At 43.2% G+C, this 16446-nt stretch overlaps 1 protein-coding gene across 3 annotated transcripts in view; it reads right to left on the reverse strand.

Moving 5' to 3' along the window:
- PTN (pleiotrophin) overlaps window positions 1-16446 on the reverse strand; it is a 116590-nt gene that overhangs the window by 60215 nt on the left and 39929 nt on the right. Inside the window, exon 2 of one of the 3 annotated variants that reach the window (XM_039521002.1) lies at window positions 5763-5913. The exons of the other annotated variants lie outside the window; for them this stretch is intronic. Coding sequence (XP_039376936.1) covers window positions 5763-5785 — 23 coding nt within the window. The 5' untranslated portion in view covers window positions 5786-5913. The remainder of the gene's footprint in view (window positions 1-5762; window positions 5914-16446) is intronic. 3 annotated transcript variants of the gene reach the window in all.

Raw genomic sequence — 16446 nt, forward strand, 5'->3', positions numbered from 1 at the left:
CTGGCTTCCAGTTTCTTGCTCTAGAGTCTAGACACTGCAGCTTCCTTGAGAAGATAACCAACTTGAAATTTCACCCAGAACTTGAATCCAATCTTGTTGGAAGTTCTGAACCATTTCACATATTTTTCCCCCAAGCCTACTGTGTTTTATGTTTGTATGTTTCTGCAATTCTCAATTCCAGAAAAGCAAATGACAAAATACACAAAGTGGTGCAGGAGGGAAAAAAGGGGGAGGTTTTTTATCTGACTCATTCATCTTTCTCTGTAACTAATGTTGTCATAAACATATAGCTAAGGGTAGCATAAAATCCCTCCTTTATCTTTAAATGATTAAGAAGCTCAAATAACCTGGTTGGCACCTGACCAAAAGGACCAATTAGGGGAGAAGATGCTTTCAAATCTGTGGGGGAAGGTTTTTGTTTTGTCTCTCTTTGTTGTTCTCTCCAGGTCAGTGAGGAACCAGGGCAGGGAAAATACATCTCCTAAAGCCATACCTGAACTAAGCATCTAAGATTATAAATTGTAAATAATAGGAAGGAAATGTGTTAGATTATCTTTTGTTTTACCTTGTGAATTTTCCCTAGGCTAAGAGAGAGGTTTATTCCTGGATTTGTTTATTTGTTTGTTTGTTTTTGTTTTTTGTAACTTTAAAGTTTTGCCTAGAGGGGACTCCTCTGTGTTTTAAATCTGATTACCCTGTAAAATTACCTTCCATCCTGATTTTACGGAGGTGCTTCTTTTACTTTTTCTTTATAATAAAGTTCTGTTTTTAAGAACCTGACTGTTTTTTAGTGTCCTAAAAACCCAAGGGCTGGTCTGCACCCATTTTGTTAACCTATTTGGTTGGTATATTATTCTCAAGCCTCCCCAGAAAAGGGGGTGAAGGGACTTGGGGGGGATTTTGGGGGAACAGGAACTCCAAATGGTTCTTTTCCTTGAATCTTTGTCTAACTCACTTGGTGGTGGTGGCGGTGGTGGCAGTACTCATCCAAGGACAAGGAAGGATTTGTGCCTTGGGGAAGTTTTTAACCTAAGCTGATAGAAATAAGTTTAGGGGGTCTTTCATGAGGGTCCCCACATCTGTACCCTAGAGTTCAGAGTGGGGAGGGAACCCTGACAAATGTTAATTTCCTCTTCCATGGTGAGAAAAGAAAGAAAGAGCGAGTTCCATCATCCAGGACCATAAAGCTGGATCTCTCATGCTCATGTTAGAGGAAGAGTGAGGGAGCATTCCTGCAGGTAATTAATCCTGGCTGCTAATCACATCAACCGAAGATGATGAGCAAATTAAAAACTTCAGCAGAGCAGTTAACCTGATGCTTTCCCCTGAGCCCCAGAGCTAGTTAGACAGATATCAGCCTGATGGAGAGAGATCACTGCTATGTTCCTGTTAGAATCTAGAGCCTGGACATTGTTCCAGAGTGACAACAGTTTATCTTTTGGGATGGGCAGGAGTTAAAGAGGAGGGGGCGTGCACTCCATCTGTTTACTACTCAATTCCATCAGTTGTGAAGTATCATAGCAGAGTTTTGAACTCTGAATCCGCCCACCCCCACCCATCTGTCCTGATGCCAAAACCAATACAATCAAAGAGGAGCAAAATGATTCATTCAGTCCCTTTAAAGTCAGCACTTCTTCACAAGAATGCACATCCAGACAAGTTTAGCTTCAGCTCACAAAGGAGTCAAATGGCAAAACGATGGAGGATTTAGATTCAAAGATGTTTTAGTCCCCCTTCAGCTAATCCTTTTAGAAATACTTATATATAAACAAAAATACTACTACCTTGGACTTCAACAGCACCTTTCATCTGAGATCTCAAATAATTCTAGACATTAATTAAGCCTGCATGTTACAGATAGGAAAATACAAACACAGAAATGTTCTGAGATACTCTGTACCCAGTGGGAGACACAATCACAGTCCCTGTGCTCTGCCATGAGTAGGGACCACTCCCACCTGACTCTTACTAGGGCTGTGAGACACCCCAAAGTATGCGAAGATTCCACAATTATGACTGTTTATACGTCTCTACCCCAATATAATGCTGTCCTCGGGAGCCAAAAAATCTTACCGCATTATAGGTGAAACCGCGTTATATCGCATTTGATTTGATCCGCCGGAGCGCACAGCCCTGCCCCCTCCGGAGCCGCTGCTTTACTGGGTTATATCCGAATTTGTGTTATATTGGGTTGCGTTATATCAGGGTAGAGGTGTATTACAGTAGCGCCAAGAAGACCCAACCAATATCATTATGCTAGGTGCTGTTCATACACACAGAGAGAGAGAGTCCCTGACCCTAAATAGCTTACAATCTAAATAGACAAGGCTGATGAAGGAAGTATTATCCACATTTTACAGATAAAGGAACTGAGGAACAGACTTATCCAAGAAATTGACTCTGGATACAAGGAAACCTGGAAAACTAGGAGATGATTAGGTCACAAAATAATGGCTTTAGGTCTGGTGGGACAAAGCAGCACTCATCATATGTTAAAAGACTGGAGATGGGGGTCACATATGAGCCAACTGATTTTCAGATCTACTTCTCCTAGTCTGTAGTTTAATTTTTCACTTTTTCCCCCCCAAAATCTGGCTTTGTTTATAAAGAATCTATCTCACAGCAGTATCTAGGATACTGTACATAGTAAGTCAAGAACTGGGTTCTATGTCCAGAAGGACCATCATGCAAAAATAGTAGGCAAAGAAAAAGTTTCTATCAAGAGAAGAGTTGGTACAGAAAGGGGAGTCAAAATGATGAAAAGTGGGCTGCAACAAGAACGCTGATTGAGAAGGAACCTCAGTACAGACAGCAGCCCAGCTAATTCCAGCTGCTTTAAAGAGACACAGAGATTGGGGTGGTTGTTCAAGCACCTCAGGACTTGATTAGTAGGTTTTGTGCCCTGATGAGTTAAAATTTAGGATCTTGATGAGGGAAATGAGGAAAAATAAACTGACTTTTTTTCCAAAGAGTTTTCTTCCAACTCTAGTAGACTGTAGCCTAAGTTGAAACTTCTTAAGAGGAAGCCTATAAAGAAAAAGTTCTATAGAATATCATAGTAATGAAACATATAGGACTCAATAGAAATTACTTTCAAAATCTATTGAATTTAATTTTTTAAAAAATCACAATTCTATAGGTTTTTTTTAAAAAAAAACCTTCCTGTAAAATTATATCATAGGAATTAAATTTTCTATTAAAAGTGGTTAAAAAAAGTGAAGAAAAGTGATTGGTTTTCATTACATTGTATACATGTTTTCCATGAGAAAACCATCTATGAGCATCTCCTTCTGAAAAGCTGAGCCCAAGGACTCAAAGTACAGACTGAGGAGAAGAGCTATGTGAAAGTTTTTGTACAAACCCTTTTTTCCCCTGAAAAATACCGATTAGGATTGACAAAAACCATTTTGGTCATTTTCAGTGTTTTTTTCAGTTAAGAAAAAGAAAAACATAAATCAGAAGTATCAAAACAGTTTGTTTCAGCATTTCAGGTCAACTAGAACATTTATATAGACATGTAAGGAAACTTTTGTCAACATTTCACTTCATCATAAATCAAAGCATTTTCACTTTGAGTCAACCCAAAACTCCCCTGTGCCAGCCCTCAATTTTTCAGATTTGCATGCAAACAAAATATTCAGTGTCAACCAGCAAGCTAAGTGACCCAAGATCAACCTTTAAGAACATATTAGGGAAGTACTGAAATGGTAAACATGGTCGTTTTGTGGATACAGACTAACACGGCTACCCCTGATACTTTTTGTAGATAGTTATCAAAGCCATGTTAAATGGAAAAAGGTTCTGTATTTTTAGAGAATTAGAAGTAAATACTAATTGTATTTGCCTGTGTTTACCTTTATCTTGTTAGATGTTAACAATGTGATCTAATCAGCTTGTAGATGCTAAACTTCTGTTCCTGTCTGTTACTATATTCTATTGATTCAAAGATCAAAAAGGAATATTAACATTTAGAAGAAACTTGGGCGTAATAATATCATTGTCTATATTTCTCTTTGAACTTTGCAGTAAACTGTCTATAAACTGCTTGAATGGGTAATTACCATATGCTAATGAATACAGCTAATTACCTATGTATACATAGGAAATAGGTGGTTTAATTCAAAGTAACAATGTATATTACCTATTCTTCATCCAAGGAATGTCTGCTGTGTTATCTGCTGTCAAGAGGCTATTGTAGCCTGCCAGAGATCTATAAAACAACTCTGGGGCCTGATCCTGACATCTCAGATCTGTTTGAACTTCGTCAGGGAAGTTTAAGTCACAAGACTGAGGTCTCCAGCTTCATTCTGGACTACCTTGCTATTTCTCATGAAAGAATTTAAGCAGACTCTGCACATGGACTGCCGATTGGATTATAACCTGGAACTGATTCTGAAAGAACTTTTTACAACTCAGCAGCTCATCATCTTTGCTATGAAACTGACCTAAGAACTTTATTCATAGCTGTATGTATAATGATTAAAGGCTAAGATTTTGTCACAGATATTGTTAGTAAAAGTCACTCAGCCATGGGCACTGGAGGGCTCTGAGCTGCCGCAGGTGGGGGGAACCCCGCAGCTCCTGGCTGGGCCCCCGCAGATCCTGGCTGCCACAGGCAGTGGGGGACTCTGCAGCTCCCAGCCACAGGAGGAGGGGGACCCTGGAGTTCTGAGCCCCCATGGGTGGTGGGGGCCACTGGAGCTCCCAGACGGCCCTGCAGCTGCCCAGTGGCTCCCCATTTTGTCATGGACATTTTTAGTAAAAATCAGGGGCAGGTCATGGGCAATAAAGAAAAATTTATGGAAACCTGTGACCTGTCCCAGGAGCTGCGGGGGCCTGGCCAGGAGCTGCAGACCCCCCCACGCCTGTGGTAGCTAAGAGCCCTCCCGTGCCCATGGCAGCCAGGAGCTCCAGGGTACCCCCTGCCACCCATGGCAACCAGGAGCTCTGGGGATCCCTCTGCGGCAGCTGGGAGCTGCAGGGTACTGCCTGCACCCACGGCGGCTCAGAGCTCAGGGCGTCTGCCTTAATTTATATCTAGCTGCCTATGGTCTAAAGGCACTTTTGTCCCAGCAGCTAGGAATAGCCAGAACACAGCAGCACTCCAGCCAACCCCCCCATGCTCCTGGGAATATGTCTTATGTTCCTCCCCCCTCCATACAGTGATCTTCTTCACTAATTCAGTGTTACTAGATCAGTGCATTTAGACCAATGATATTCAGACCAATCATGCCTCCTTGAAATGGCACTGTAGGCAGCAGGCCAACCTACTGCCATGGTTCTCAGTACACTGATGTGATGTGTGGAAATCTCCCCTCCCACACCCCTTGTCTCTGCTTTAGGGAGCAGCCCCCTCATTAGTCATTTATGTTTAAGGCACGCAGCCCCAAGAAAACATTTATTTAATGGGAGATGAAAGACTTCCTAAGGGTAACAGATCAGCTTGGTTTGGTTCTGTCTCAGATAAACATATGTAGGTCTGAGGCTGCTAAAAGATCTAACAATGGAAGTCCTACATCAAAGGAGTGGGATTTCCAGCACCTGTTTCCAGATTTGTGATGAAGGCTGTTGTATCCCATTCTCTCCCTCATCTATTTATGGATTCTTCGCCCCCGCCACAAGTCAGACTTTTAAGCCGCTTTCTGCCAAAACAAGCTCTAATGATTAAGCTAACTACCTCACAAGGCTCAAACCTTACATCTCCCTATTTCCTGAGCCAGAAATAACACAGGGAAGTAAAAGCAGACTCAAAAGTTACATACGCAGAGGTTCTCTGGGAAAACATTTCTGGGAGGCTCAGCAGATTCAGGTGGCCCTTCTCAGTCAGAACACTCTCACCAATTATGCTGGCAACAATCCACTCTACTAGGGCTTAGGTGGGTGTTAGACAGACAAGCCAGGTGATCAGTAACTCTGGAAAACATTAAGATGGGAAAACAATTGAGCATTCCTTCAGCTTGTAAAGCTTTGAGCCTTTCTTTACCTCCTACTCCATACATTGGAGCTATAATCTTATCTCACTTGCTCCAAGGGGCGGGTCTGATAGGATAGCTTTCCATCATTTTTGGCTTCTGGAAACAACCACTCCAAAAGTAGCGAGTAGCTGTAAAAGCTAGTCAAGTTATTGCTAAACTGGTTGTTCAACTGCCTTTAAAATGTTCCCCATGGTCTCAAATTTGGCCACTGATTTGAGGCCTTAGCTGAAAGGAATTTGGGATTTTACTACATTAACCCAGAGGGCTGGAAGATTCCTTTGGGAAGAAAGGAGCTGGGGAGGAATTTGAAGATCATAATTTACAGTCCTTGTCACAATGAAACATGTTAAGAAACGTGAGTCAGCACTACTGTAAGTCAAATGGAAGGTTCCCTCAGACGGCATTCATTTGGTGTTTCTTTTAACAAATTATTCCATTCTCCTGGTAACGTACAGAGAGCCTGGTCCTGCGTACTCTTGTTGCTTATTCACAAAAGTAGTCTCATGAGTAAAGAGGGTGTGTGACTAAGGATTCAAGGGATTGTGGCCACAGTTACCTCAGACTGGCATCTGCACCCTGGAACTAAACCTTTAGACTGGCATTTGAATCATCACTCGTACATCTATGTTCATCATAACAACCATCCAGGGGCAGCCATACCTCTCATCTGTCTCCTCATGCACACATTTACCTTTGTTCCAGGCAATTCTGGAGTGCTATCACTTTTATTACTGTAAAATGATTTGCTTCATAGCTGTGGCATCATGAGACTGTCATTATAGATACAGTTATTGATGCTAAAATAATTCATCTCACTTTGTTTCAAGCTTCTAGCACTTATTTTTAATGTGCCTCATTTTGATGCTTGCAGGCTCACTTTGTCCCACATTTGGACCTCAGGAGGTTGAGACATATGCAAGTTACAGTCAACATCCCTGAAAGGGAAGCAAAAGCACAAGCAGACAAGATTGCATAACCCACCTAGTCGTGTTCGCGCTGGACAGGCAGAGAGCTTGAGCTGTCAGATTTTCCATGTAACCATATGGCCATGTGGAAAATCCCGTTTACTTATCCCCAGGACCTCACCTCAGTTCTCTGCATGAGAAACTGGACGAAAGATAATAGAGAGAATGAAAGATCAGATGGCAGAACAGCAAAGTGCTTGGGTGAAGGAGAAGGGTTTAAATGCCAGGGAGGAGAAGTCAGTCACTGGAGAGGTGAACATAAGTGATTTGTACAAGACTTGTGGATCATATTCACTTTGTGAAACTGGATGCTTGCCTTATGAAATGCTCAGGGAATCTGTGCGTCACACAAGGCTTTAACAGACTGTTCTATAGGGATCCCCTCTTCCCTATATCAACAGGAACCCATCCCTTCCACCTTAGTTTCCATTTGGCCTGTTACCAAACAGCCTTCCCATTCAGCAGAGTCTTTTTATCTAATATGTTGAAAGAGGGCATGCCTTTCTTTGACCTTAAGCATGCCAGCTAGAGCTGGTCAAAAATTTTCCATTGGAACGGTTTTCTGTTGGAAAATGCAGATTCAATTAACCTGAAACATACCATGGGAACATGTCAATTCTGTCTAAACTTTTGATGGAAAGGAGGCAGGAAGACAAGCCAAGTTGCCTTCTTTCCTGCCACCTCACCTACCCAGCTCCCCGGGCTCTCCAGCTCCCCAGTAACCCGCCCAAAGGGCTGCTGAGGAACCCAGGCTGCCTGGATCCTCACCCAGTTAGCTGCTGGGCTGCCTGACTCTCTGGGACCTCAAGCTCCTCTGTGGCCTGTTGCCCAGGTGCCCGGCTCCAGCTCACCAGTCAGGCAGCCTGGGGAGCATCCCCCAGCCCCCTCTGAATCACAGAAATATTCCTGCAGGGGGGATGTTTTGGTGAAATGCAATATTGCACAATTTCCATTCTGCAAAAAAGTTGGAGATGATGGTTTTTCACCCCTTGGGGATGAAGATATGTCCCAAAAGTTAACAATATTTCATGGAACAGAAATTCTGATTTCCAGACAGCTCTAATGGCAACATATCAGAAACTCTGCTGCAGGCATCACTTGCTCTGTACCAGACAGTGTATATGGAACTCACATTGACCAGTCACGAACTTTATAGCCAAGTGTGACAGGGTGCTGTTGACAACTTCAAATTAGGCTCTATGGAAGCCAGCACCCTGTCCACTCCGAACACCCAGGGCACTTAGTGCGGTGAAGGCAGCACTTACACCTGCAGGTAGCCTGATGAGTTAATGAGGTAATTAGCTCACCAGCTGGAGAATCCAGGAAGGAAAGTAGGCAGTATAAAAGGCTAACCTAGGGAGCAGGAAGGGGGCACTTCATAACTGCTGCTATATGATTGTATTGAAGCATAAGAAAAAAAGACAAATAATAAACATGTGGTGAAAGTATTTTGGTGGACCTCTGCTGTTTACCTCACCAAGAGGGCTTACCAGCTAGGGTCTTCCTGAGAGGAAGGGGAGCCTATTCACACCAGTTAAGAAGCAGGTGCCATCTAAACTCCTTGGTGTGAAGTACAAGGATGATGGGGCAAGTGGCTGTGGGGAACAGGATTAGCCTCAGGGATCCAATGGGAGTGTGAAAGAACCTACATACAATTCCTATATAATCACTGAAATAAATTAAAGCCTTTACAAGGCCCTGTGTGTCCCATACCACACTGACTACTTACCAAACTTCACTCCCCTCTTTTACAATTCATGAAAGGCAGGTATGAATAGAACAGAAGTAAGAACAGAGCACAGGAGAGAGATGGGAAAGCAGGACTCATCTAGGGAAGCAAGGGTAGATCTGAGTCAGGGAGCAAAACACAGAAGAGGGATGGGAATGTAGGGGCAAACACTGCAGAAGAGGGTGCATAAATCCTCACACGTTATTTTCCTTCCTTTAACCTTTATTTCAGACTCTGCATCATATCTGTTCTGTTTCAAGTGAAAGGAGAGTACAGAATGGTAGTTAAACTCTGACAATCTGCCCTAAGTGGATTCCAGACACCACAGAGGAAGCATCTAAAAATGAAAACACAGAGCAGGAAACAAATCTCCCATCGGGAGATGGAATGGGCCTAATTTAAACCCAGAATATATTTTAAGTGCTGCTAGTGGTCCAGTTTACAGCCCACACACATTGGAGTAAACCTCACAGAGCTGATCTTTAGAGGTGTTGAACTCCCACAACTCCAGCTGAAGTCAATTTGAGCTGTGAGTGCTCAGCACTTCTGAATCTCTGGGCCTATACATATTTCTTGAGGGACCTTAGATATGGTCATACAGTTTGTATATTATCATTAAGCCTCAACACACTCACCAATTTTGGTGATTCTAGATTGTTGTACTTTTCAGGCTTGTGAGCTGAGTTTACATTTAACAATAGGACTGTTATTCCATTGGTCAAGGTGGAAGATATAGAATGGCATTCCTACCAGTGATGGTAACAGTGAAATATGAGGGATGATTACTAAATATTTATTCTCTTGTCGGGGGGGGGGGGGGAGGCACATCTGTACCGGATGGACTCTGCAATACCAATTAGTGACAGGTGACTCTCAAAATGATAGTTTTTAAGAAGCACCTAAAAGTTTGGACATTTGAAAACATCTTAATTGTTTGTGCTTTGCAAAACTTAGCTGGTTCTCGTCTTTCATTTCCAATTCTTCTTCTTTCTTGTCAGGCTAGAATGATCATGAAAAAAGACTCTCCTCAAATATTTTGGTATTTCCACTCCCAGCCCAAATGAGGAAGCATAGAGGCAGACCCAAAAATGAAGAAAGAATGGACTACTCTCAATGTTATAGAGCCTCAACCAAAAATAAACAAACAAAACATAAAAATAAAATAAAATAAATGATTTAATTTAAAAGATGGATGCAGGTTCACACCATTTTTATCTACGCTGGTTTGTCAAACTTTTATACTAATGCATCATGCTCCAAAAAGATCCCTTCCTCTTAAAATCCCCTTTTCTCCAGAGAGAAGGAATGGTCTTCTGTTTAAGACACTGGACCAAGACTTTAGAGATCTCAGTTTAACTCCCAAGTCTGCCACAGACTTGCGTGTGATCTTGAGCAAGATAACTGGCTGTTTGGTTTAAGAGTCTCTTCATCATTCCATGCCTCAGTTTCCCATCTGTAAGATGGGGATCATAGTATTTCCTTTCTCCTATCCCTTGTCTGTCTTGTCTAGAGCTCTTTGGGGCAAACACTATCACTTAGCATGTGTTTGTACAGTGCCAAGCACAACAGGGCCCCAGTCTTGGCTGGTGTCTCTAGGCTCTACGTAATACAGATAATAATAATATGAAATCACAGAGGAGTCAAAACATTTCTCTGTGCCCCATTTCCTTAGTCTTTGTTGTTAATCAAGGAGATGATTTTTTTTCATTGAAGGTGAGGGGACATTCTCTCTGCACTACACACTCCATCCACATGCAGACTTCAGCATGCAGCCTCACTGAAGGATGATATATGGTTACACAAATGAATTACCTCTATATTAAGTCCCCAGACATAATCCTGACAGAGATTCCAAGCACTTGGATTCCTCTTTCTATGCAATTTCTCCTTCCCTTCTCCTCCCTCTCTCTTTGCTTTGATTCCTTTGACAGCCAAGTTCTTAGAGAGTTACTCTAGGTTACAATGTGTCACCTTTAATGGAATTCAAAGCTGTAATTCAGAAAGTGGCCACTCTTGACCTCTGACCCCACTGCCACCCACTCTGCCCCCCCTCTCCTTTCTCCATCTCCATGGAAATGAATAGCAGAGCAAAAAAAATGGGAGCAAGCGAAGTCTAAAGCTTTTCACAGAGCCCCTGAGAGAAAGATGAATGAACTCATTCATCACAGAGTGAGAGACCCGGAGAGCAATGGTGACTGAAAAGCAATCCAGAAGAGAGAGCAAGAGAGAAAGACAGAGATAGAAAAGGTTACCTCATGCAGGAAGTTATGTGATTTGAAAAAGAAAAGCACAGGAGGTAAGTCCACTTTCAAAAACTAGCATTTCTACAAAGAAAGAAGATGTTATTCAGGGTGCAAGTTATTTCCTCAGCTCCTTCTCCAGCAAAGAACTTTATTTTGAAGAGCAGAAAGGGATGGCCATTTGCAATGAGTGTATGTGTGTGTGTCTCTCTCTCACAGACAAAAATACCCCTCTCTTTTCAAGCATTAAGGATGGGCAAATAATTTCAAGGAAGAAGAAAAGCAACCTAAAAGACCAAACAAACCAGAGTGCAAACCATGGTTCTGAAACACTTCAGAATGTAACCCAAGCCTTTGGAGTTGTTTTTTCCTTCATCCCCAACCCTTCTATTTGTGCCACCCCAGCTCTATTTGTGCCCACCTTCAGAAAATGGAGATGTTTACACCTACCAACATCAAGTGCAATTAAGAGGTAATGTCTTTTTCATTTAGAAGCAGCAGTGCACATTTCCAGTTCCCCCACCCCTCCCAGCAGCACTTGGGATAGTCTCCCTGCTTGAGATGCTCCTCCGGGAACAAATCAACATGAAAAAATTCTCACTGCCACCAAGAGAAAGAAATATCACATCAGCAGCCTGGACTAGTGAAAAAGCAAGAACATTTTTCTCACACTAAAGCTTTTTGGATTTTTTCTTCTTCTTCCAAGGAGAAAATGACCATTTGTATTGCAGACAGAAAAATATGCCATTACACACAGCTCTGCTGTAGATTCTAACAGCACAAAAGAGCAGGGAACCTCAGTGGTACTGCAGAGGGGATGGGACAAAACCAGACTGGAGATTCAGCAGCAGCAAGGAGTTTACTTTTCTGCACCGTTTGATCTGCAGGACAGCAAAAAACTTAGTAGAGGGCAAGAAGCAGAGGCCAATGACTCCCTAAAGATGACATATTTCCCCAAAGCCATAGCTTGGGAAGATACTAGACAAAGGATGCATATATTATAGAGGGGCACCTTTCCAGGTGAACACACTCCCCAAAACTAAACTTAAAAAGCCAGAATCCAGCCAACTGGCTCACCGAGGAGTGGGAGAAGGCAACAATAGTGGCAGGGCACTCAAGGAGGCCTGTGTGGGAACTGAGCCCAAGAATGCTTCTAAGGTTACTCTTCATGCTCACTCCTGGCTGGGAAGCAATGGAGATATTCTCCCCTATGCAGAGGGCCAAATAAGGTCTATGCACCACTTAAGTCCCACTCAGAACAGAGCTTGGGGGGGAGTTAAGTGGTAACTAGATCTGGTAATAGCCCTTGGCACAGGGTGAATTTCACTCAGAATTGTGAGCTTTTCCTCTTTCCAAAAGTGAGTCAAGGCAAAATTCTCTTGAGTTCCCCCCAATCCCTTCTATGTGGTTGTAAAAAAAACAAAACAGGAGAGCGAAGAAGCAACACCCACACCTCTTCCAGGACAGTGAGTTCATTGCTCCTCAGTAAATGCTCATTATGTGAACAAGATGCCACGGGCAAAGCTTCTACTTTCTGGGAGCTATAAGGAGCAGTCACAATAAATGACACAATAAATGAGATCCTGTAAGCACTTTAAAGTCTTTTGGGGAAAAATATGTGTGAACCCAAAGTTATATCAATGAAATAAAATTAAAATAAAGCTGACAGGAAAAGACACCACCACTCTTATCAACATTTCAGCCCTTAATATGTCTTTTGTGTGCACACAGAATCTAATTTGAGCCTACTATCATTTTACACCTATATTATCTTAATTCTCCTTCCTTGCCAGACACCTGATGTTGCTGAGCTGCCCTTGTAGCACCTTTTCCCTAGTTGGGAAACGAGCAAAGGGACCTCTTCTGAACATTGAACGGCCCCTGTGGGGGTAGCAGAGATGGCAGGTGTCATTCTCTAAATAAAGCCCAAGTGCAAAGCATTAAAAGGGACTCTTGTTTTGAGGGGAGGGTTTTCCAAATAGCTTTAAAATACATCAGTAGTTTCTAGTACAATGTTTACTAATTACCAAGAACAGGTCTATTTATGTATAGCTTTGCTAAGGTTACTTCAGTTCTATTATTCCACATGTAAAGAGCACATACGTACTTTAGTCTAAATGACTTATTATATATTAGAAACAAACAAAAGTAAAGACTTGGTGACAGTTTACCCTATAAGTGTTTCTCCTCTCTAGAAGCCTAAAACCATCCTTACCTAACTCCATGTCCTTGAAGATTTTCCCATTTTCATCCTCAGCTTGATCCAGACTGTGTCCTTATCCTGAAAACATCAGTCCTGCTTCACGCACCAACTCTGCTTATCCTACACAAGCTGATGGTGATAGGACTGCTTTCTCCAAGAACAGAACCTAGGGACGGGAAGTCTCATCTCACATTCCAGGGAAGTACTGTCTCATGGTAAACCAAAAAACAAAATCTGTAGTGCCCACACAATAAAAATCCCCTCCTACATGGCTGCTTCCAACTCTGTAGTTATTGCTCAGCCTCTCTGCATGAAACTAGCTAACATAGTGCTAGGAAAACACTCCAGGGCTCAAGCACCCACATAAAAAAAAATAGGGGGTGCTCAGCACCTACCAGCCACAGCTCTTGGGTGGGCCAGCTGATCAGCTGTTGGGTGGCTGGCAGGAGGCGCTTGGGGGAGGGTGGAGAACAGTGAGTGGTGGGTGGGCAGGGGGCCTTGGGAAGGGGGCAGAATGGGATGGGAAGCGTCGAAGCAAGGGTAGGGCGTCGGGGTGGAGCACCCACTGGGAAAAGTAAAAGTCAGTGCCTGTGCTTCCTTCCATTTCTGACCCCAAAGCCTTGAAAAGCCCAAATCCTCAAGCAGTGAACTAGGTCACATGATCAGACATCACAATGTGGCCAATCTGTCTGAAACATTATCTGACTGTGAGGCTGCCACTGTGGTTTCTTCTGTGATGCCTATAAGGGGGAGGGTGCAATCTCCACACTTGGCATAAACATCTACAAATAACAAAAAATGCCTGTGCCTCTATCCAGGTATAATCCAGACTTATACCTTTGTTACTGCACATCAAACATCTGCACACTGGCTCTATGGTTTCCTTCCCCATCATCTGCTTGACAACAATACCAGACCCTGACTACCACTCCTCAATTCAGCATGCTCCAGAGCAGTGTTTCCCAAACTTGGGATGCTGCTTGTTTAGGGAAAGCCCCTGGCGGGCCAGGCTGGTTTGCTTACCTGCACCGTCCGCGGGTCCAGCCGATCGCGGCTCCCACTGGCTGCGGTTCGCTGCTCCAGGCCAATGGGAGCCGCTGAAAGCAGCGCAGGCCGACGGACATACTGGCCGCCGCTTCCCGCAGCCCCCATTGGCCTGAAGCACTGAGCCGCGGCCAGTGGGAGCCACGATCGGCTGAACCTGCGGACACAGCAGGTAAACAAACCGGCCTGGCCTGCTAGGGGCTTTTCCTAAACAAGCAGCGTCCCAAGTTTGGGAAACACTGCTCTGGAGATCAAGCTCCCAGCACAGCAGTTTGGAATTACCACCAAAAACATTAAAAGCCTGGTGTGGTTCTGTGTTGGTGACACAGACAGCGAACTTCACAGTCCCATTGGCAGGATGGTCTGTCTGAATTCAGTGATGTTTCAAGACAGGGAGTTAACTGGAATAATGCAGGACTTATTCTCCCTCTGGCCATGCCTTTTAAAGCTGCTCTCCAATACCCCAGGACCTTTGCTTGCAAACTGTAGTCATTCAGGTCTCTGGGGATTACTGTTCACTGTGTTATTTAAACAATAAACTCACCTCATATTAGCTTTTCAGAGGCCAAGCCATATAGACATCTCTCCATGGGAGAGATAACACAATCAAACTAACACTAGTTCCTACTCTTACTTACAGAACAGAACCTGTTCCAAATAATCCCCTATTTCTTTAGACCATCAATGGGAGTTCCCTGGGGTAATAGACTCATAGACTCAGACTCATAGACTTTAAGGTCAGAAGGGACCATTATGATCATCTAGTCTGACCTCCTGCATAATGCAGACCACAGAATCTCACCCATCCACTTCTATAACAAACCCCTAGCCTATGTCTGAGTTATTGAAGTCCCCAAATCGCGGTTTGAAGACCTCAAGCTGCAGAGAATCCTCCAGCAAGTGACCCGTGCCCCATGCTGCAGAGGAAGGCGAAAAACCTCCAGGGCCTCTGCCAATCTGCCCTGGAGGAAAATTCCTTCCCGACCCCAAATATGGCGATCAGTTAAACCCCGAGCATGTGGGCAAGACTCACCAGCCAGCACCCAGGAAAGAATTGTCTGTAGTAACTCAGATCCCACCCCATCTAACATCCCATCACAGACCACTGGGCATACTTACCTGCTGATAATCAAAGATCAATTGCCAAATTAATTGCCAAAATTAGGCTATCCCATCATACCATCCCCTCCATAAATTTATCAAGCTTAGTCTTAATAAGTAATGACAGATTAAAGATTCTGGCTCTGATCTGACTCCAATTGAACTCTTTCTACTGACTTCCACTGGCCCTAATTTAGCCATCCTACAGGTAAGCTTTTGACCCTTCTCAATTTTCTGGACTATTGTAGAAGGCAGCATCCCAGGCACAGCTAAATATACCCTGGTTTAATAATTATATCAATACAATTATCACAAAGATAAAGCAAGAAACAGTGGGTCCTGAGAGACAACGGGACAGTATGATATTTGCTTGAAATATAGTTGGTGAAATTAGAGTTTAGAGACTGCTCTAAGCTACACCAGAGAACTGGCCCACTGTAGAACCATCCCAAAGATTAGGAAATCTAGAACTGCACCTTTTCACCTCTATGCCTCCATGCCCAAATATTATTAGGAGTAGCTGACAATCTGCCCTAGGAAATGTACTTAATGGTACACATATGCATTTTCAGGGAAATGAACTAATAGATCTTTCCCATCTTTTTATTCTGAGATTCTTCTGGGATCTGATCTTTCAAAATCTACTGGCATGATGTTTCCATTTTATTATACCTCAAGTCAGTGCTTAAACTGAGCTAGATTTCAAATATGCTGAGCTTTGGCAGTACAACCAGCATTTCTCCTGAATTTGGAAACAGAACTTTCTCACCATTCCACTTGAACAAGAAAAAACCAGGCAAAGATTTAAAATGGGCAAATAAAGGGCAAACAGAATAAAGTGTGTGTGTAGAGGGAGACCAGCTGCCTCATGGATCCTCACTACTATTTCCACATGCACCCCCTCAATCCCCCAACCACAGTTCTCCATTCCTGATTTCCTCTTCTTATGCCAACCTGGCTGCAATATTCCCTCACTTTCTCATCTTACCCTCCCTGCTTATACCTGTGCTGAGTTCTCTGTTTTTCTCTTCTGACCTCCCTTCAAAAGGGGAGCCTTCCCCCAATCACATTTCCAGAGTCATATACTGTACAATGCTTCATGCTAAATGACCCACATGGTATCTGCAACTTCCAGGCCTTCTGAAGAAATTGAATTTCCATTACATTTTTTGTTTATTATAGAAGGCAC

Source organism: Mauremys reevesii, linkage group 1 (genome assembly GCF_016161935.1).
Source record: "Mauremys reevesii isolate NIE-2019 linkage group 1, ASM1616193v1, whole genome shotgun sequence".
Taxonomy (NCBI): domain Eukaryota; kingdom Metazoa; phylum Chordata; order Testudines; family Geoemydidae; genus Mauremys; species Mauremys reevesii.